The following is a 23,647-nucleotide window of genomic DNA, read 5'->3' as shown; positions in this document are numbered from 1 at the left end:
GAATACTTTGAGATTATTCCTGAATTCAGTTATCCTTTATATCTTGGTACTAGTCTACAGCAGCACAGCAACAAAAGACAACCTAACAAGCAAGGCTTAACAGTGTCTGAAAAAGGAAAAATGTTTTCAAACAATTTTTGTTAGGGGAGGAAAAATAGATTTAACGATATTAAGGTGCATAAAACTGCCATACTCACCGAGCTTTTATTTGGCTTTTCTTAGCAGCAGCCTCACTAGCTGTCAGGGGCTCAGGAAGAGTTGAAGGGAGAGGAGAATTCTTGGGGAAATAAATTAACCACGTTATTAGACTTCTAGAAGTAAAATAAGTAGCAAGTTCCAAAATAAGTAGCACCAGTAGCAAATAATTATATCTATCAATGTCGAGCTCAATTCTCTGACAGCCAGTCCTTTTATACCCAGCACATTGCCATTCATGAACAAGGAGAAACCCCCAGGGTTTGAGGAAGTACAAAAAACATTTAAAAAATCCAAGAGGCTACCCCAAAACAGTGTGAGAACTGAGAATGCTCAGTGGCCTTGAAACACTGGCTTACTGTTAGAAAGAGGCAAAATGGTAAATTATGCAGTGGGGAGAGACAGAATTGAATATCCTACAGGGGTCCAGGTGGGTCCAGGGAGTGATTAATGCTTCGCCGGGGGTGGGGGCGGGGAGAGAAAGCCACATTCCCTGCAGCCACCATTTTAAAATTTAGAGGTGGTTTCATAATGAATTCCTTAATTATGGAAGAATATGATATTTTAAATGTTTTGGAAGGGTGATACATTTTATTATTATGTTACAAGTTTTGTGTTTTTATGTTGCATATGGCCCTGTGATCTTTGGATGAAGGGCAGTATATAAATTTACTAAATACAGTGGTGCCTCGCAAGACGAAATTAATTCGTTCCGCAAGTCTCTTCGTCTTGCGAGTTTTTCGTCTTGCGATGCACCGTTTTCCATAGGAATGCATTGAAAATCAAATAATGCGTTCCTATGGAAACCGCCTTCCCCCGACCTCTTCTGGCGGGCGGCATTTTAAAATCGCCCGGGACAGCGGAGGACTTCTCCGCTGTCCGGGGCGATTTAAAAGCCCCTGGGAAGGCAGGCAGGGGGGACAAAGGCTTTCCCGCCCCGCCGCCGGGCTTCGGGACATCGTTCTGAAGCCGGGCGGCTGGGGGAGGCGTTCCTGCCCCACCGCCCGGCATCGGGACGATGCCCCGAAGCCGGGCGGCTGGGGGAGGCGTTCCTGCCCCACCGCCCGGCATCGGGACGATGCCCCGAAGCCGGGCGGCGGGGGGAGGCTTTCCCGCCCGGCCGCCCGGCTTCGGGACATCGTTCTGAAGCCGGGCGGCTGGGGGAGGCGTTCCTGCCCCACCGCCCGGCATCGGGACGATGCCCCGAAGCCGGGCGGCTGGGGGAGGCGTTCCTGCCCCACCGCCCGGCATCGGGACGATGCCCCGAAGCCGGGCGGCGGGGGGAGGCTTTCCCGCCCGGCCGCCCGGCTTCGGGACATCGTTCCGATGCCGGGCGGCGGGGGGAGGCGTTCCTGCCCCACCGCCCGGCATCGGGACGATGCCCCGAAGCCGGGCGGCTGGGGGAGGCGTTCCTGCCCCACCGCCCGGCATCGGGACGATGCCCCGAAGCCGGGCGGCTGGGGGAGGCGTTCCTGCCCCACCGCCCCGCATCGGGACGATGCCCCGAAGCCGGGCGGCTGGGGGAGGCGTTCCTGCCCCACCGCCCGGCATCGGGACGATGCCCCGAAGCCGGGCGGTTGGGGGAGGCGTTCCTGCCCCACCGCCCGGCATCGGGACATCGTTCCGATGCCGGGCGGCGGGGGGAGGCGTTCCTGCCCCACCGCCCGGCATCGGGACGATGCCCCGAAGCCGGGCGGCTGGGGGAGGCGTTCCTGCCCCACCGCCCGGCATCGGGACGATGCCCCGAAGCCGGGCGGCTGGGGGAGGCGTTCCTGCCCCACCGCCCGGCATCGGGACGATGCCCCGAAGCCGGGCGGCTGGGGGAGGCGTTCCTGCCCCACCGCCCGGCATCGGGACGATGCCCCGAAGCCGGGCGGCGGGGGGAGGCTTCAAAAGCCGTCCGGGGGCTTTTAAATCGCCCCAGACAGTCCCGGGGCGATTTAAAAGCCCCCGGTTAGGCAGGCAGGGGGGGCAAAAGTCTTTGCCTCCCCTGCCTGCCTTCAAAAGCCGTCCGGGATAGCGGGAAGCGCTTCCCTGCTATCCCGGACCGCTTTTAAAATGCTGGCGGTGGGGAGCAAAGCCTTTCGCCCCCGCCGGCCTTCCTGGACCTCTTCTGAAGTCGGGAGGGGGGGGGAAAGGCTTTGCTCCCCACCGCCAGCATTTAAAAAAAGGTCCCCGAGATTTCCCTATGGGCTTTCGTCTTGCGATGCAAGCCCATAGGGAAAATCGTCTAGCGAAGCGTCGCAAAAACCGAAAAACCCTTTCGTCTTGCGGGTTTTTCGTCTTGCGAGGCATTCGTCTTGCGGGGCACCACTGTAATAATAAGTAATAAATAATATTTTTGATGTCTACTTAGTAAAAAGCTGGCACTGGTATGCCAAGAAATACAAACTATAGTCTGGAATCTTAATTAAGCTTAAAGCCAAGGCTTTTGCAACTCCCTTTAGTTTCAGAAGCTTTCTATGTCACCTAGGAGCAAAAGGACTACTGGGATTTTTTTGTGGGAATGAGTAGAACGAATTCAAAAGCTTTGCTGCACCTGCAGAGTTCATCATGCAGTAGGCTAAACTGTGTCTATAGCAGCATTCTGCTTTACTGTGTCCTTGAATTCTGAATACATTTTTGGGGGGAACCAACCCAACTGCATTAACTGACTGAATTAACAATCCTGACATCTCCAAGAGGAAAGCTCAAAAAGAGAAAGTGCCCAGACCATCCAACAATTTTCTATTGCATTTGGTATGGGAAAAAATCCATAGGTTAATGTCATTTACTTTTCAAAGCAGGCACAGTGTGTTTTTCTGAATTACCATGAAGGCAATGTTTTGAAAAATTATCTGAAGTTACTAAATTTAGAGCCACTTTGTATGGCGGAAAAGGAGTTCCCATTTTTTAAAAAAGTCAAAAAGCTAGTGCTATTCCTTTTGCTAACCTTAAAAATAATAGCATTATGTAAGATCTACTTACATTGATATTGGATATTGGACAGTCCTTTTTGGCAAGTTTAAAGGCAAAGTAAGAAACTTGAAAGATATCAGGTCTCTGTTCTTGATCTGGTTCAAGCATATACCCTGTAGATTACAGCAGATCAAAAGATTAGCAGCAAGAAAGAAGCCTAGATTTAGCAAAGTAGAATAAAAGTGAATCAAATAGATTTTGTAGTGCAGTTTTCATTGTTTCTATGGACAGACAGGTACCACACAACCAGTTTTTTGTGGTAGGCAGGGGGGTAAAACTATGCCTTAAAATTAGTTGCTGGAGAACAACGTGAAACAGCTGCTGTCGTCCGTATTCTGCTTGTGGGCTTCCTGAAGGCATATATTGCCTACTTTGGGAAACCGAATGCTCAAACAAGATCCAGCAAGCCTCTTGTTTTCATCTGCCAGGTCCTAAAACTAATTGGGCACCATGCAATCTAGAAAGAACTGCCTTCTCTATTATGTTGCATTATATAAAGTAAAATATACAGACACCATTCTTCTCATTTTTTGTGAGAAATTAGCACGTATCACCCTTTTCAGTGTATTGCTTTGCCTGCATGCCCCCCAGAAAAAATCCTATAGGAGTTCATGTGTGAGAGAGAGGGGTGCACTTGGAAGATGCAATTGGGGTGGGGGGAGGTGAAAGGGAGGGAGAGATTATGAATACGTGGTATGTGAAACATAGAGAGAGGTGCACTTGGGCAGAGAAAGAGAGATGTATATGTGAAATGGGTATGTATGAGAGAAAGAGATGCATGCGTGTATAAGATCTGTAAGTGCACAGTAGGTATGTATGTGTGCGCAGGAGAGTGAGTGTGGTGTGGCCACCTTGTATATTTTTCATAGTACTGGTAAATGCTCTGTTATTAGACAGCAAACACCATCATTGTGTTCGTGAGTGTGTGTGTGTTTGTGAGAGTTAGAGACTGCATTATTGCGTAACCGCCACAAGACCAACAGGACATTGCTGACTCTCCATGGCAAACATGAGCTAGTCCCAGGCTGGAATGGGCAAAGAAAAGTTGTAATAACTGCTGTTTCCAGTGCTTTTTTTCTTTAAAAAAACTTGTTTCGGATACTCTCATTTTCCTACTCATATTGAGATACTGCCCCTCAATGAGGCCAAACTTAAGATTCACAAAATGTTTAGGAGTATGCATGCCCCTGCGTACCACCAGAAAAGAGCAATGGCTGTGTCTAATTCAATGTTATGCCACACATCCCACAGCTGCCGTGTTGTGTTATGCCATGAAAGCCAATTTCTGACTAGTGTCCATGGCACTTTTTCTAAATGTGCCTGGCTAGGTAAATTGGGTTGGCAATCCCTTTGATTATATTAGAACCTTAGGTTTTTTAAACAGATTTTATGCATTAACATTTGGAGGGGGCCTATTTTCCCTTCTTAAATTTTCTCATCAATTTACATTTTTCCATTTTAAGGCTATAGTTAAGATTTTGATTTTGTGGCACTGGGGCTTGGATCCTAGGATTACGCCAATAAGCAGGAGCATCCCAAACAGAGTTCTTCTCATGAAGAAGCCTCTGGTGGAAAGGGAGAAACACTTCTACCAATTTCCCCTTCAACCTCTTCTGGAAAGAACCTTCCAGAACCGTGTGAGAGATGGTGCTGGGAGAAGGACAGCGATATAATCAACGCCAACTCCTCACTGTCCATCAGGAGAACCCTCTGCCGACACAAAAAGCTTCCGTAGATGAAAAGAGCCTTTGTTTGCAGAAGGCAAAATTTAGATCTGACCCAATATACTGATTAGTGTTTGTTGAGGCACTTTTGGATTGAATCGTTTTAGAATATGTATTTTGTTATGCAATAATGAATGCAACATGTATTATGTATATTGCTGTCAAAGCACTGAGCAGAAAATAAAATGAAACGAACACTCAAAAAGGCCTGGGGAAGGATTGTCCTTTTATCTTAATATTGGTATGATCATATACTTGAAAGCAAACATACATTATTTCCACAGTTGTACTCAGCAATGAAACCTTCAATCAGCAAGATAATTCACTTTTGGTTTAACACCTCATCAAAGATTAAAGCATTTCACAGACAATGTAATTTGAAAGTTGCCTCAGTTACTTACTTATCAAACAATGTATACCATGGGAGTAACGTGAATTGTCTGGGATGGTAAAGCTTCCATCACAAATGGCAACCTGACTCTCACCAAAGGGAAGTGTGAAGAAACAAAGCTTATATAGCAAGCAACCAAGAGCCTATAAAGTGAAACAGCAGGTGAAACACAGTTATTGAGTTATTGGGAGAAATCTCCAAATACCAAGACTGTTTAAGCAGCATTTGACCATTAACAACTTAAGTGTAAAACTTAACACTTCAGTGGTAATAGAAGTATCACAGCTTCCAAACTAATTAATGAGAGGTGTTTCACAGTTTTCTAAATGAATGCAAGAACAGCAAAACTGTTAAAATGTTTTTGCTAATCTGATCATCTCAGCACTTGTGTTTATTTATTTATAAACGCATTTATATACTGTGACATTGTTGCACATCAAGCATCAGATTTACACAGATTTATTAAGCGGAAATTTGGTAGTGTTGCTCGCTCAATTACAAAAAGCTTTGCTAAGAGCATCTCTTGCTGCTGCTGGCACACAGTCAAGCTTCACAGAGATGGTAAATTGCTCAACCTTTTGCACTACAAAATATACAGTAGAATTGCTAATGGAGTGCTTTCATTTAAAGCACTTTACAAGAATTTGAATCCTATTTTTTTCCCATGATTCAGCACAAAGAAACAAGTAACAAGTATAATGATTTATTAATTGAGATTATGTAATTTTACCCTATATTTGACTGAACAAACATTCAGATATGCAAGCCATTTTGATGTTATTCATAAAGCTTTTATCTAAATACTAGGCTTAATAAAGAAACATTTTGTGGGGGAAATGCAACAAATTCTATACTATTCAACAACAGTAAAATTATTCAGTTTTCTTACCCAGATATCTGCCTTGGTAGTAATTGGTTTCCCTCCATAAAGATTAATCATTTCAGGAGCTCTGTATGATAATGTAGTATACCTATGATCATATAATTGGATAATTAAAGGTGAACAATAAAATATAGACTTGTTTTGAATTTTCAGACTGTGCATTACTGCACTAAGATTGGGGCAATGCAATTTAGCAAAATGGGCAAAAGCCTAAACATATCAAAGAGTAACAATTCTTTGATGTATCACCATATGATGAGAGCACTTTTGTTATTATCCTGAAAGTATCCTCAAAATGTAACAAAATTATGAACTTGTAAAGTCAATAGGGTTGCTTTTTCTTTCTACTTGCCCCTTTTTCATGCCTTTACCATTTTGAAATCAGATTTTTAAACTGACCTCTGCAGCCTAGAGGGCAAGTGCTTTCTCACTCGTTTTTTTAATAAAATGAAAGCTGCAACAGAGTAACAAAAAAGGAAAAAAGCATCTTAGAGGCCCAATGGCACTTGAATGCAATTTTTAAAATTATGTTATTATAGCTCTTTGAATGTACTGATTTTAAACAGTAAATTTGAAACAGGGAATTCAAACCACAATTATAACATACCATCAAAAAAGGGCACTATAATCACAGAATGTATACAAATTGGTGTTCTAAATAGCAAAGAGCTGAACTAATCTCTATTCATGGACTGACCCTTGGAAGGAGAGAGACCATGAAAAGGATTACCATAACAGTACACACAAGGGAGAAGGGAACAGAAAATCATGCATCTAGCACTCAAGAGAAAGATTAATGTATTTATCCTGCTTTAAAAGACACTGATACAAGCTCATATCCAGATATAGATATATATCCATGTGGTAAACTGGATCTTTCACCATATTATGATGTTTACCTTCTAAAATACCTATGCATATGTAGAACGACACTTTGAAGTTGCCATGCATGTGTTTCTATTGTTATTAGACAGATAATTCTAGGATTGTCAGAGTACTGATGTTTAAAAAGCTGCCCTAAGAAATTGAACTTACTTTTTAATTTCTTCTTCAACTACATTAACTCCATCTTTCTGAGAATTAAGGAATTTATTAGTGGCACTGCCAAAGTCACAGAGGACATAGTTTCCACTGTCATTCAACAAAAGGTTCTCAACCTTAGAAAGAAAAAAGCACACACATATAAAATAGAAGGCACTCCTAATTTTCAAGCAGTCACCTTTCATTTAATGTCTTAATCTGGCAGGGTCAGCAGCACTTTAAAGTGTTCATACTTCAGCACCAATACTGAAGGATCAAGCTTAAATACCCTAAAGCAGCCTTACTCAACTTTGGATCCCAATATGTTGTTGGACTACAAGTCCCATCTTCCCTAGTGAGAAGGGCCATTAGTTAGGAATGATGGGAGTTGTAGTCCAACATCTTGGGACCCAGGATTGCTCTAAAGGAAAAAAAAGTATTGCCAAATGCATGTAAGCTTTAGATCCAATTGTTAAAGCGTGTTAACCAAATGAAGAAGCTAAGCACAGCATGTTACACTGCCATGTTTTGTTCAGATTGATGCCATTATTTAACAATGGCTAACCTTTAATTACAAACACATTATGGGTAGTTATTCCTATGGTGTAGCAAAGTTTGATACCCTCTAAACCAGGGATAGATAACTTATGGTCCTCCAAAAGTTGCTGAACAACTCCCACTGTCCCTGAACATTGAACATACCGAGCGGGACAGAGATGGAATCCAACTTTACCTGGAAGCTACAGGTTTCTCATACCTGATCCAAAAGTAATAATCCACTCATCCTCCTGCTATTTTTCCATACCCACACATCCCTTGCAAAAATGTGGGCAGTCTATTCTCAGGCCTTAAAAGGCTAGCAGAAGAGCTCTTTCTCCTGGCCTTGAAGATCATTAGCCCTTTAAAGCCAGAATGAAAAGTACAGATATACAGCTCCCACAAAGTTGCCATTTCCTAGCTGAGTAGCACGAAAAGGCTCTCTGCACTGCCTCTTTCAACTTTAAAGGATTCAGACAGCTGGATTTGGACAAGTGGGACATCATGGATCTTTGCGATCTTCAAATATTTGAGTGAAGAGCTCTTCCCAGGTTGTCCAAAATTTCAACCCCTATCCCCATTCCTAATCCAAAGAAAAGGAAATCTAAGGATGTTGCACATGATCTCCTAAGCAATGCACATCAATTTGCTATTACAGTAATACCAAAGTATATCTTATTTCATTCAAGTTACTCAAAAACAATGTACAAAAACAATGAAGTTGTTCTTAAACTTTTGGAGACTCTTGTTCAAAACAAGAAATCCCTACTGTATCACCGCATAAACATCTATTTCAAGGATTTTCAAAATTGGTGAATAGCTTTAAAAAGAAAAGGGACAGACGTATCTAAATCTAATTCAAACTTAGTGTTGTTACATGCAATAAAACAGGAGTCAAATACAGAGATTTTATTTAAAAAACAGAAGAATTCCTCTCAGTCCCTCTCACCTTCAAATCTCTATGAACAATGGGAGTTTTGCATTGATGCAGCCTAGCAACAGCTTCACAGGCATCACAAAATATCCTTAGCACTTCTGGCTCAGTAAAGCCTGTCTGCAATCTCTGGTTCATCTGATTCACTACCTGCCCAGCTACAAAAAGAAGGCAGATATTACAATAATACATTAAAGGGGATGTTAGCACAGTGAAAACACTACTTATTCAAAACACAAACATTTTAAATCTCTGACCAACTATGAGCGCTGTTTTTAAAAAGTTGAAGTACCATATTCTCTCATTTGCCTGGGTATAATCGCCACTGAATTCAGTTGGACTTACTTCTGAACAGACATTTTATTTATTTATTTATTAAATTTATATAACACCTTTCATCAAAAGATTTCAGGGCAGTTCACAGAATAAAAAAGTAAGATTGCACTTTTAATATAGCAAGGACTATCATATGAAAGTAACTATTGTGTGTTAGACAATTTTTTATATTTAAAGTGACAGAGGCTTACCACGACAATATTCCATTAAGATGAGCACTTCCCAAACATTATCACTAACAGAATTAACAGCACAATCCAAATACCCTACAATGTTCTTGTGCCCAGACAGTTCTTTCTGAAAAAGAAAGAATAGTTTAGGAATAAAGAAATAAACTTTTTTTAAGGGTTGGAAAAAAATAGTATACATGCATTACCACAATTAACCTAAAATGCCATAGTCAAAGCTATCTAAAATATTACTATTAATATTATATATTTATTTATATCCCTTCTTTTCCCCCCTCACAGGACTCAAGGCAGTTTACAGATTAACATAAGAATCACTAAAAGCAGGGGGGACACTATATATATTTTAAAATTTATTAAAACTACTGATAATTACAATAAAGGCAGCTTGGCACCATCCCTTTCATTAAAAGCAGCTACCCCCAAGCCTATTGAAACAAAATAGTTTTCACCTGCCGGCAGAAGAACAAGGAGGGGACCAGTCTAACTTATCTAGGTAGTAAGTTCCAAAGTCCTGGAGCAGCCACTGAGAGGGCCCTGTATGCTTGTGAGGGTGGCAAGACTGAGAGAAGGCCTCTCCCAAAGTTCTCAAAACACAAGTGGTTTTGTATGAGGGAACATGTTCTCTCAGATAGCTTGGACTTGAAACATGTATGGCTTTATAGGTCTATCAGCACATTTGCTTCTTGTGATTATCTTGACTAAACTGTTTGACAAATCAATTTATAAAGACTAAGTAAATAGCTTAAGATCGTATCCAATGTTGTGCAAGCAGAAGGCAGCTTATACAACTGCTTTCTTTTGTTCCTCCGCCATAAAGACCCGTTTCCCACCACCACCAGAACCCTCTCCCAAGGGTCAAAGGGAGCTACTGGACAATGTGGGACAATGTGCTGCAGTGGGAAGAACTGTCCACAATAAGGACCCTTGCATGTGCAGTTTAAGATTCCTCTGCCTGTTATTTGATATGGGTGATGAAGTTCTGTTCAACATCTCTGTCTCACCACCAAAACTGCAATTCCCAAGGTTCTCAAGGAAGACAAAATGACTGTTAAACCAGTATGTCTGGATTGTAAGTGTGCCCTGAGAAAGAGGGGAAGGAAAAGGTTGTGAGAAAACAGAACAAGAGGGTTACGCATCCCACACTGCAGGTTAGGTTTAAAAGGGTGCATTACACATTTGAAGAGGTGGGAAAATATAGAATTTATGGCTTGGTTCAGAAGTCACATTAGACCATAGTTAAAGTTAAATTACGATTTTACATGAATGAGAATTGTGCTGGTCAAAAGGTCTCATTGCACTCCACCACTGCTTCCTTCATCGCACAGGGGAGAAAACAGACCACAGACTGGCTTTGCATTACCCCTGTAGTTTTTTTCTCTACAAGCAAACAATGGGCAGACGCCAAAGAGAGAAAACAATAATGAGTACTGGTTTGTAGGTACGATGAAGTCAGCCTCTGGTTCATTTCCTTCCCAGCGCACCAAAGGAAGGAGTGGGGGAAAGAGTGCAGTGACACCTTTTGAACCACATTCAACCACAATTTAATTTTAATTATGCTTTAGCATGATGGTCAAACTTGGCCTCTGTTACATTCACACTATCCTAGTGAAATGACTACGAAGAGTAATCTGTATTGTGTATTCCCCATGAATGTTATGATAACCTCTATTAATTTTTACACTATGTTCAGACCACATTCAACTATGATTTAGAAATAAATGAATAAGCCTAGCCTTTCCCAGGCTCACACATTCCCCCTCTCTTCTCTTCCAGCACAGCCAGGGGTTCTGAAGCTTTTGCCCACAGAGGTTCCTGTGTCTGTTGGAAAGTAATACAAATGAAGCCAACATATTCAAACTTTTTTATATTAATGCATGCTTGGTATAAAAAATGAGTTGCCAGTATTGTGCATGCAGAAAAAACGTCTTTCAATATAGAATTGGCCAAAGGAAAGGCAAAAACCTTCTGACTTTTTTGCTGCCTGAGGCTCACTCATGGAATATGTGATGGGACATATATACAGGGTCTTCATCTTTTGTCTGCCTTCCCAAGACCACAGAACACTGTCTAAAGTGGCTTCTGTTCTCTGCCATTTGGAGTCCAATTTATTTCACTTTGGACATCTTCAAAAGCCCTTCAACTCCTTGTTCTTCTGCAAGTGGGTGGAACTTACATGTTTTTATGCTGTTGTTGTTTTCTCTTGAAAATCAATAATATATACTGAAAAAATATGTTGACAATAAGGTATTATTTTACTTACCATTATTGTTATTTCTCTTTTGCAGATATTGAGGTCAGGCACATTATTAACATACATTCGTTTCAATGCACATCGGACTCCACCATGTGTATGCACAAGTAGCACTGTGGAAAAGCCACCTGAAAGAACAGAGACTAAAGTTTACTAGGTCTATAAACATATTAAGATGCTTAAGTATAAACAAATGATTTTTAAAATATTATTTTGACTTATAAATGAGAATCTGAAATGAATGACAAGATAAAGGACAAGAGACTTTTATTGTACACACACACACACACACACACACACACACATGAACTGAAGATTGGTAGTGGGTCCTCAAAGAAAACCTCTACCATGCCTACAGCCAGCCAGCCTCCTGCTACTAAACAACACAAGACCTCATCCCTCCTCTGTGCACATGGAGAGGACCTAGAAGAGGCAGAGGACCTAGAAGTCACAGCTGACTTGCAAGCCAAATCAATATTTGTTGACATTTTTAATTACACCAATGTCCAAATAAAACAGGAGCAGAGTTGCATGAATGCTGTGAAATGCTGGATTTCTATGATGGCTCCAAAGATTGAACAGGACACAAAAGAAGAAAAATGTTGTTACAATGGTTCTGGAAACATTTAATATGGATTCAGCTGAGCTTAACACTATCTGGAAAAACACATTGAAAATCCAAGCTGCCATTGTACCCTCACATCCAAACACTGCAAATATCAAATGCATTCCAGCAGGTGGATTTGAATACAAACCACAAATTTTAAATCTTTAGCATCTATCAAGGCACTACTTTTTATCTCTTTGGACTATAATATTTAAACCATTCAAGTATTTTTATGTCCCACCAACTTCAGTATGAAAAAAGCACCATTCTACATAATAGTGTTTATGACTTGCTTTTATCTGTTTACAAGATGTTCAGCTGCGCATAAAGACACATACTTTAAAAGACTAGATATGCATACTATCACTGCTCAGTTCATGTCACAGGCATGGTTCTGGAATTACTGTCCAAATAACTTTGGGGCTATATTTGACAACTCATAACATAAGTATCTACCCTGTACCAACTTACCCCCATGGCCTTCCGTCCTATTGCCAGAAGAGTAAGCCTCAAAAGGCAAAAAGCATATTATACCTATCTTCTGAAACTGGTCATGTCTCTGCTATTTATAGACAGCAAGACTCTTCACTGCATTATGCCCTATGGTTTAACTTCAGTCAGCTTTTAGTGTGGAAGCAAATTTGACCATGCAAATACACCTAACTGTCCCAAATTGGTCAATTTCCCTACTCTCAACAGCGTTTGTACAGCTTAATACACAACAATTACAGAGACCATGTACCTCAAGAGATCCAGTAACTTCACATGAAACAAGATTTAAGCTGTGGTTGGCCCTATATGAATGAACCCCAAAGATCCTCAGGCTTGCTTGCATGTTCCCTCCTCCTTTGCATGCAACAATTCCCACCCCTCCCTGCTTTGCAGAAAACCAATTTGTCATTTCATCTAAACTGTCAAATTATGGTCTGCTTTTGCCCTACAAACCAAGATCAAATTATGCTGCCATTGCCACTTCTGGAATCTGATACAGTGGTACCCCCGATTACAAACTTAATTAGTTCCGGAGGTGCGTTCTTAATCTGAAACCGTTCTTAACATGAGGTGTACTTTCGCTAATGGAGCCTCCCGCTGCCGCCATGCGCACAACTTCTGCTCGCATCCCGGGGCAAAGTTCGCAACCAGGAGCATCTACTTCTGGGTTAGTGGAGCTCATTACCTGAAGCATTCATAAGAAGGACAGTACGTAACCCAAGGTTCCACTGTACAGATAAAGCAAAGTGAGAAAAGAAACTTTACTAGGCATAATCAGATAATCAAGGACATGTTAGCAAGGAAAGATTGGATCCAATGCTGCACTAGCAGAGTCCCATTCACCCAATGGATTTTCGGTTTCCTTTTATCTCCCCCCATACACTCCCACAGTCTCCTCGGCAGGCTACCCCAACCCTACAGAAATGTTTTTAAGGATGAACAGGGGACTGGAGGGCACAGGAGAGAACAGGAAGTTCTGTTGCACAAACAGATCCACAGTACTGGATATAAGCCAAAGCATCCAAGAAAGATGATCTTGAACGTGCTTGAAATTCTCTAAGATATTGTTTTTGAAAGCAAATCAGGTAAAAACTTAAGACACGCTGCACTTCTTCAACTGCAACATTAGTTCAAGCTTCCTACTTCTTACAATCATTTTTAGATTTAAATTGCCAAAGAGACCCTGTTCAGTGCCAAGGACATTTCATGGGCACACATAGTTCCTCCTTGCCCTGCATGAACCACACACCTGCTGCTGTGCACTGTAGGGCAAGAGCAGTAATGGTGGGCAAACTGTTTTTCAGGAAAGTTTGTCCACCAGTTTTCACCTTCTCATTGGGAAATTGCAAAGTTCCACAGCATGCAACATGGAAAATATTGAGGGGAAAATGCAGGCAATTACTCTTATGCCATTAGGTGGCAATATAACCTAACATATACAGTTTTAATGCCATCACAATTCAATCAATCGTGATGATCTGAAAAATGATAATTTATTGTAGCTCACAGGTAAACAAAAAAGGCTACACGTTATTTGACTGCTATCAGTCTAATCAAGAAAGTGCTTATATCACTATGTAGATATAGCTTATATCACTATAAGTAGAGTTGAGTGTCCTGCTAATTAAAACGACTGTAGAATATAACTTGCATAGTATAAACAACCTACTTTTCAACAACAAAAAACATTTACTAGAGAACTGTGGGCCCTTTAATATCCTTGATACATTCCTTACTATAAATCATGGAAAGCTAGTTCAGGTTTATGAAAAAACTGAGATATCAAAGCTTTTTCCACTTAAAGCATGTGTCCAAATATCTTCAAAGAATGAAGCCATTTCCCAAATTTCCAAATTCCATTCACAGTAATACACTCTCAGACAAATTTTGACATCAAACCATATTCATGACAAACACTGATATGCAACGTTGTTCCTTAATACTTAGGAGCACTGTCTGAACTTAAGTTGTAGTCTGCAGAGCAACTTAACATTTATGCAATATTAGTTTTCAAGTTTCCAGACTCTCAACAACTAAGACAAAAAGCAGTACTAATTGAACACACATGACTCTTCATATCCAAGCCTGTATTCCTACACACACACTTCTGCTTCAAGAAGTTTTCCACTTCTCCCATGCTTTCATGAATCAGAGCAAGGAAACCCAATTGATGTTCGCACTGATTCAGTGCTAAAGAGCAGGTTTTCCTGCGGAAAGTGATGGGGAAAACAAAAAACCGCTCAGACCCATGCCTAGAAAGCATGGGAGAAGTGGAAACAACAACAAACAAGGTAAACTGAGAACAAATCTTGGTTGCCTCATAATTTGTCTGGAGGAAGACAAACCACAATCATAGATTTGGATATGCATCAGCCCCACGCTGTACTGCAGCAGCAGGACTGGAGAAGAGGATCTGAGAACTTTAACATTTGCTCATGTGTATTAAGCCATGGTTTGGTTTACTACACACAAACCCAGTAAAAATACAAGTGGGGCAGAAGGCCCAATCAACATAATGTACAAGCCACCCCACCCCCAAATAAACTTTTGCAGGCACACCTCACTGTTGTTTATTTTAACAATGGCAAGTTTAAATGAGTCAGCTCCAGCAAGTATAGCTTTAAGCAAACTCTCTGAGACTAGTCCCCCCATTAATGTTAACACACACACTTGCTGTTTTGGATTGCATGACAAGTTTGCTCACCCCTCTTGGTGCAACAGCGTTGCAGGACGGCAGAGGCTTCACTGGGGCCCTGATGAGGGAACTTGAACAGCAGTGCCCTTCCTGGCAGGTGGCTTAAACCCCTCCGCCTATCAGGAACAGATCCTAGTGGGCACCCAGCTTTGGCAAATGGGGATGCAGGCTGGGGACTCGGGCTGTGCCAGGGGGTGGAGCCAACGAAGCAGGTAGGCTTCCCTCAATCCACCCCTTGCCCATTTAAGCAGCCTGTACTTGGGGCACTACCTGTTTGTTCCTTTCCAGGGGTTTTCCCTGCTCACCCACCCTAGGTTTAAGCTGATAGTCAATGACTATGCTGTGACTACAGTGGTCACCGTTCTTTAAGCAGCCAGGTAGAATTTGCTCACCGGGTGGTTTTGCCTACCTCATCCGGTGGTTTTGCCTACCTCATAGCAATCGTCTGGTTGGGCATTGGGGCAATCCTTTGCTTTGGATGGAGGGGAGGATGTAGTCTCCATTAACACACACTTGCTGGTTTGGATGACATGACAAAATGCAGTTAAACTAAAGGAACAAATGCTCCTAAACTCCTTTTCTCACCTGCATAGGAAAGATGAGCTGAAAGGGGAGCACGTAAGCCGGCGGCATGCTCCTGTTTAGTGTGGCATGAAAAAATATGGCCATTCTCTCAAAAATCCTTCCCACAAGCTTTCGAAGATTTTGCTTTCAATATGCAACGTATGGCAATTAAAGGGTACTCAAAAACACACTGAAAGAGAATAGGAGCCTGAAACTGATTCAGCACACTTGGATTATGCATACTTTTGGTTTTAATTCGCTTACACATTTACAAATAGAGACCTTATACACACACACATAAACACACACTCTCTCTATATATATACATACATATACATATATATATATATACATATACATATATATATACACACACACACTCCCATACTGTACATGATTTACAATGGTTAGTAACTTTGAAACAGCAAAATCCGATAATGTGTCTATTTCTGTTGCTTATTCGTTTTCTGGAACAATGCTTTCATAGAAAATGAGAACTCTGTACAAAAATATAACAACAGAATATTTCCATTATTGAAAGCTTCCCAGCCCACCTCACTAGAAAAGATACTTAAGTGAAAACCTTACAGTATTTTTAAACTGCCTGTATTCAGATTGTATAAATACAGAGAACTTCTAATTTAAATAGAATTTAAGAGTAACACTAGTTTTGTAGCCAGCATGAAAGGAGATGTATAGAATGTTGCAAACTCTTACCACATTAGGAGCCTTTTATTTATATGTTAAGGCACAACCACCTCCAAGCAGCTCCTAACCTGCTGGAAGCAACATGGAATGCCTTCCTTTAAGTGTCTCTGTATTGGCCTGGTTACCATACCATTACATTCAGCTATGCCAAAATCTCAGAACACACTGTGCTGGTTCAGATTATCATATCTTGTATTAAGATATACACAGCCCTTTTGTTCAAGCTGTAATTAAGCCTTGAGATTTGTAAGCCGTGACATTTCCTTCCTTTGTCCAAACTAGAAAAGTATGGCTATCAAATCAGGAACAAGCCAAGACTATTAGGACCAACTTCAAACCATGGTTTAATACTTCTGGCTTGCTCCGAAGCTGGTAACTACAGTTTCCCAGTTTGGGCAAAGCAATGAACTATGGTGAATAAGAAACTTCCTAGCTGATTTTAAAGTAGTCTAAGTTGAACAAGTCTGTATCCAAATCCTAAACCCCCATATCCCTCTCTAAGTTAGGGTAATCTATTGGGCAAACAGATATCTCAAACACAGCACAAGGTCAGAGGAAAATCTGATCCTCTATCCAGCTCTAAGCTTAAGTCAGGGTGGGTGGTGGAAAGGGACAAGCTTCTGTCTCTGACAGATCAGGGTGGGGGTGGGGGAGTCTCTATACCTTCTTGATCTTCAAGCTGATGGGGGGAAGCAGAGCTAGCTAGTTTACCTCTGCATGTAGCTCCATATTTAGATTCAAATTGATCATACTTAGATTAATGTTGTTGATCATAGCCTGGGTTCCATCTAACCATGGGGAAATGGGGAGGAGGCCAAACAAAATCTACCTACCCCTGTCACACATAACGAACCTGAAACAAAATGCTGCAATACATCTCCAGCTCTTAAACAGAATTGTTCCTGTTTTGGGTTCCAGTCAATCTGGAACAAGAGTCAGACAGCACTGTTCAGACCTTGAGGGGAGGCCTTTAGGAGAGACAGCAAGAACTTCTGAAAACTTTCCCTTACTGCACTATATACAGCTTGTTACTATCTCAATAAGCCAATGTTTATTATGACACGAACACAGAAACTATTTTGGAATCATAAATACAATGTCAGTTATGCACTCATTCTGTTTTCTATTTCCCTTAATAAACTTTGTTTGCTAATTCTGTCATACTTTCTCCTGTAATATTTCTTTAAATCAAAACAATTGTGAGAGGGATAATATGGATTGAGGTGTTAGCTCTTTCTCTGTACACACATTTCTCCTCAAGATAACAATCCCTCTCCTCTCCCATCCAAGCATTTTTTTTTCTTTCTCTCTTTCTCTCCCTCTCTCACATACAAAACCACTTCACCCAGTTTTTCTATTCCTCTCCTTGCTTCCTCCAATCCAGTGTTTTCCCACTTTAAAAAACCCTTCCCACCCCTAAACACCTATCTGGCATCTAGAGGTGGGCAGGAGGAAACTAGAGAGGAAAAGTTTAAAAGTCCATTCCTCTGCCCCCCCAATAGAATGCATCTTCCACATTTCAAGGTTTTAGTACCCTATACTAGTGCTGAGGGCATCAAACATATCTGAACTTCAGAGAGCTGAATATTTAAGCATTAAAAGATACTAGAGCAGAGGTTTTCAGATTGTCTGATGACTAGCTGCATTCAGGTGGAACCACAATAAGGCTGCGTAACAGTCAATAATTTCTATGCTTGGCCCTGTACAGTACTTGATTCTCTCCCTGCCCCACTGCTGAGACCATTTTGACCACCCTTACTTCTTGGCCATCATTACTGCCTTTGGTTTGGCTAGGTCACAATGGCTGCCGTGAATGTCGAAGCCACAACTAAAAAATCCATTTATACTGGGCCTCATGGCTTCCCTTCCTCCTGGGAGCTCTTTCAAGTTTCTGAGCTGCCCAACCAAAGTATTCCTATCCTGGGACCTGTGGGAGAATTTGAATTCCATCAAAACTCGCTACTTTCCCTCCTCTCACAAAAGAGACTACACCACTTAATTCAGCTACTCAAATCTTCACCCACAACTGAATCCAAAGGTGTTTTCCTGTGCGTACAAGAACACTGCCTAAGAAAAAGGAATTGAAATCCAGAGGGGGCCCTCTTTTGTTCAAGTCCTTGCACAACATTATATACTATTTTTCTATGTATTCTGTACCTTTAACTGCTTACAGCTTAAATTCCTTTCTTGTGCACAATCATCAGACATCATAATTATGTCAGGTGACTGACACCTGTCAAAGTTGGCCCATGAGGATGGGAGAGATAGGTCAATGAGGCTTGCTCAGTCCTGTCCACAGCATTTCCCAAACACCTGACTATCAGATGATTGTCAGACTTTTGAGAAGTGCTGCCCACAAGGATAAATAAGCTTTGCAAGCCCTGCACTAGGTTTTTGGGAAGTGTTGAACACAGGCTTGCAAAGTGACTTGTGCAGCGTTTCCCCAATCGGCTGGTTGTCGGGCATTTGGAAAGTGTTGCACGAAGGGCTTTGCAAGGTCTGTGCTAAGTGGTTTCCAAGCACATGGCTTGCAAAGTTATTTGCACAGTACCTGACAATCAGCTGATTGTCTGATACTTCAGAAGTGCTGCACAAGGGGCTTTACAAACACAACCAACAAGCAGTGCTTATAAAGCCTTTTCAGCCCAGCCTCATGTCATTATGGCATCAGGTATAGGACAGATGGGTATGGGTTGCCTGAAACAGCCTTGCCGGCCGACAGGGGAGGCCTTGTGGGCCAAATTTAGCCCTTAGGTTAGAGATTTCGCACCCCAGCAATACACAACAAACCAGTATTTTTTATTTGACCATATGCAGTTTGTTTTGCAATGATTATTCAAATACTGTCAACCATGCAAGACAGAAAACTACTCAGAAATACTGTGCATCAAATTCATGCCTGTTGGGAAATACCCATTATTCACAACTCTGGCAAACTTCTGTTTCCAACACAATTTTGGAAAAATAAGCTGAAGATAATCTGTAATTAGAATAGGGTATCTATCCAATAAAGTTAAGCACGTTCAAGTTCAATTTATTTAAATACAAGAAGTTTAACTCTGGCTCACTGAAGTCAATGAGACATATGCTTAACATTGGCTAGTTCGTGCCTGTGGTAACTTTATCAAATTTAACTATCTGCAGCATATCAGAAAGGCAAATTGCTACTATCAGCTTTGCTAATATTTATTTTCTAAATCAACTAAATAAATTACTCTCTTATATTATGCAATTTGAGACTTTCTTTCAAACACAACCACAGAATAGGGCTAACACACAAGTATTTGCAGGTAACAGGTAACACTTGAAGACTTCTCAATTCTATTTCATTTAAAATATGTAAACAAAAAAATCAACACTTGAGCTATTTGGCTACTTCAGAGATTCTGGATACTACAAATTATTAACAAAAGCTGGAGAATGGGGGAGACCTAATTGCAAACTTCATTATAAACCAGCTACTTAACTGAATACTAGCATATAAGTAAAGAGCACCTCAGACTTCAATCCACAGGCAAAAAGGAAGAGCTGGATGGATATAAAGGAACCATGAACAGGCTTCCCATTCATAACATCCCATGCACTGCCAGTACGCACATAGGTATGGGGAGAAACAGAGCTCTATTAAATCTATCAGGTTCTAACATGCATGGGTTCTATCCATGGTGCAAATGGATCATTTGCAAAATGTTTTTGAACTGAAGAATGCTCAGGTGTTTCTTTGTTTATTACTTTGAACACTTTCCCCAGCATATCTTAAATAAAACCACAATACATCTATACTAACTCCTGGTGTATGGCATTTATACCTCACACAGGAAAGCATTTAAATGACCAGAGAAAATATATTGGAGGAAATGCACCTTCCCCAATTAAGTGGGTACCAATTAAGATTTCAGGATGAAAGTTAGACTTGAGACAAGGTTTCACCTGTGCCAATGAAGGTGCCATCTAGCTGCTCTTAAATGGGCATGGATTATGGTACCTTTGTCCCACAGTAAGGACTATAAGACTAACAAATATTAAATATTTAATGCACCATTTAGGCACCTAAAATGATAGGAGAATTTAACAGGATCTTTACCATCTAAGGGAAGTAACTTCAAATAATCTGTTTTTCAGGATGATACTTTATAATACAGTTTATTTTACAGATAAGTTTACACATAAGACACACACAAAAAATTTTTTTTAAGGAAGCCACCTGTAATTTACCTATACCCCAGCCATGGGGAAAGAGGACTACAAGTTCTATTACAATCATTGCTTATAAACAGCATTTCCTACATCTCTAGAAAAAGAAACTCATAAGCTTTAAAGCTTGCATAGACTGGCAAGTGAGTGCTAATAGCACAATCCTAAAGTTCTTTTTCAACATCAATAAAATAGTCCATTTTCTAGGGGTAAAGAGCAGGAATATATCCCAACACAATATAGGACTTTACTGCATCCTATCATCCCCACAAATGACAGATGTATCTACAATAACCCCCCAAAAGAAACATGTTTATGTTTGGGTTAGCCATGCCCCAAGATGAATGGCACTGCCTGCAAACCTAAAAAAATAATAATTTTTCCCTCAAGAAAGAAGTAGTACATTCATTACTTGATTAACATGTCTCAAATGCAGCAGCAGCAACTCTTTTGTCAAAAGATATGGACATTTTTAAACTACTACATGCACCATAAACAACACAAGTGTTGTGTTTTGTGTGTATTACAGGGACACACAAATTCAGGGCTACCTCCCTGATTTTTATTAAAGGGATACTCCTGTAAGCAGTTTTTCAGGATAATCCTTTCAGTTTCATTATTTTATTTACAGCTGTAACTAAACTGTGAATTCTTACGAGTAAACGCCACAATATGGCAAGAAATTCTGCCTCACATTCTAGGGCAAAAGTGCACACACACACACACAGACCCTCTCCTTCTATAAAACCTAGGGTGGCTGGGTCCTCCAAGGCAACACACTCCTGTGTATTCCTCACAGTGCTTTTCACCTGCCACAGGATTCCACCCTCCCTGAAAAAAACACATCCTTATCTAAATGATGGTTACCAAAACTGTGTTCCATAGGATTTACAGTACTTTCTTATGTATGTGCATGCAGCTGGAGTCTGACCCTGACCATCAAGAAAACACAACTCCACTGTTAAAGGACATCAGCACAGGCAATAATGACCCACGGGGGGGGGGGGGACACAATTAGAATGGACGTTGTGGTGTCTTTCATAGACCCAAACAAAAAGGTGGGTGGGGTCTAACTCAGTTTGGGGGGCCTTAGATCCCCTCCCTATTCCCCAAAGATAAGAAGAGTGCCCGCAGCTGGAGAAAACTACACCACAGGCAGCTGCTTCGGCACAGAGCCTTATCATATACACTGTTGTCGCACTTGCTCCCCACTTCACACGACACCTCCGGGATGAGGGCACCGGTCCTGGGCGTGTCAAAAGGTGCGCTTTGGAGAGCAATGCATGCGCCCTCCTGGCTTTGCAGCCGATCGTGCTCAAGGGGGCAGCTAAGGCCAACGCTACCAGGTGTGCAGGTGTGGCCAAGCGCTGTTGGCATCCGCATCTGGCCGTAGTAGCACCTCTTCCCCCAGAGTAGCATGCGGGGTTCTTACATCAGAAAAACACAAGGGAGGGGAAGAGAGAGGGGGGCGGGGGGAGGAAGAACACGTCTGCAGCACTTATCGCAACTTGCGGGTTCGGCAACTCCGTGGAGATTCCCACCCACACCCACCAACAGCTGGCGTTGAACGCAGCTGGTCTTGCGAGTCATGGCAACGGCCGAGACCCCACCCCAAGGACTCCTTGCACCCGATACCGAGGGGGGCCGATACCGAGGGGGGGGTCGCGGCGGAGCCCCCGGCGCCCTCCGAGGCCTCTCCGAGAGCCCACCCCGCCTGGAGGTCCTTGCCCGGCCTACTTCCCCAGCTCACCTTCCGCCAGCAGCTCCTCCACGGTGACCTGGAAGCGCCCCACGGCGAAGACCCTGCTGCTGCCCACGGCCGGCCCGCCTCCGGCCACAAAGCCCGACACGGCCGCCGACGTCCCTCCGCCGCCTCCACCTCCGCCGCCGCCGCTACTCGTGCTGCCTCCGGTGCCGTCAGACTTGGGCATGCGAGAAAACTTCTTCATGGCGGGCGAGGAGCTCGGGGAAGTAGACCCGAGGAGGAGCGGGGCGAGGGGGAGAAGAAGCCGCCGCCGCCGCCGCCGCCCAAGGAGCCGCCCCTTCTTCCCTCAGGGGCTGGGACCGCGGAGGCTCGCGCCAGTCAGTCAGCGCCCGGCTCCGCACTGGGGAGCCCCAGGCCGCCGCTGCCGCCGCCGCTACTGTGGGAACCTGCGCTTGACAACCCCGGCTCCGCCGCGCCTCACATTCCGGGAAGGAAAGCGGCGTGTTATGTGTATGAGGCGAGCCGAGTCTCGGCCACCCCCGCCTGCAGCGCCGTATCTCTCCTCTCCTCTCTCTCACACGCGCGCGCTCTCGCGCTCCTTCCCTCACAGGAAAAAAAAAGAGAGAGAGACGCTGTGAGGGACGAAGAGACCCCTCCCCCTCCCGCTCTAGAACGAGGCTGCAGGCGCGCGCGCGCACGCCACCCTTTAACGTTCCGCGCGCGGCTGAGGGGAAGGACGAGAGGGAAAACCCGAACTGGATTTCATGCCCACCCCCTTCGCCCTCTCGCGCTGCTGTCAAATACTTCCAACGTCTCCCTGCTTGCTTTTTTTTTTTTAACCCCTTCGCGCAAGCCAGAGGAGTTGTTGTTGTTGTTGGGTGGGGGGGGGCAGGAGAAAGAATCATTGCCCTGAGGGAAGGGAGGGAAAGGCTAGCCTCGCCCCCCCAAAAAAGGAGGTCTGCGCACGCGCGTGGCTTTGCTCGTTACTCTTTTTTTTCCCTTCCTCTTAACAAGTCCCCGCCCTCCTCGCAACGCCTCTCTGTGCTGCCGGAAGTGAGGTTGCCACGCCTGGGTAGCACGTGCTTGGGAGGGGTGGGGTGGGGGAACCGCTTTGGTTTGGCTGGCGCCGCCCATCTCTGTTTCGGAGGGCGCGGGCGCTCACGTGCTGCTGCTGCTGCTGCTGCCGCCGCCGGGATTTTTTTTTTTTTCACTTGCGAGGCGAACGTTCGAAATCGTTGGATGGAGCCGTTGCAAAAGGACCG

General features: G+C 43.0%; 1 protein-coding gene across 3 annotated transcripts in view; it reads right to left on the bottom strand.

The window, feature by feature from the left end:
• The window catches only part of BMP2K (BMP2 inducible kinase), a 44,696-nt gene extending 21,358 nt beyond the window's left edge, over positions 1-23,338 (bottom strand). For 2 of the 3 annotated variants that reach the window (XM_081924831.1, XM_081924833.1), the window contains exons 1-9: positions 22,431-23,338; positions 11,430-11,548; positions 9,170-9,275; positions 8,658-8,800; positions 7,187-7,308; positions 6,158-6,239; positions 5,279-5,411; positions 3,163-3,266; positions 198-277 (exon numbers count right to left, since the gene is read on the bottom strand). In XM_081924831.1, coding sequence (XP_081780957.1) covers positions 198-277; positions 3,163-3,266; positions 5,279-5,411; positions 6,158-6,239; positions 7,187-7,308; positions 8,658-8,800; positions 9,170-9,275; positions 11,430-11,548; positions 22,431-22,629 — 1,088 coding nt within the window. In that variant the 5' untranslated portion in view covers positions 22,630-23,338. The remainder of the gene's footprint in view (positions 1-197; positions 278-3,162; positions 3,267-5,278; positions 5,412-6,157; positions 6,240-7,186; positions 7,309-8,657; positions 8,801-9,169; positions 9,276-11,429; positions 11,549-22,430) is intronic. The other variant, XM_081924832.1, reaches the window with a different exon arrangement.
• Between the last annotated feature and the right edge of the window lie 309 nt (positions 23,339-23,647).

This window comes from Podarcis melisellensis (genome assembly GCF_964234715.1).
Source record: "Podarcis melisellensis genome assembly, chromosome: 9".
Classification (NCBI taxonomy): Eukaryota; Metazoa; Chordata; class Lepidosauria; order Squamata; family Lacertidae; genus Podarcis; species Podarcis melisellensis.
This window is presented reverse-complemented; position numbering and strand designations above follow the sequence as displayed.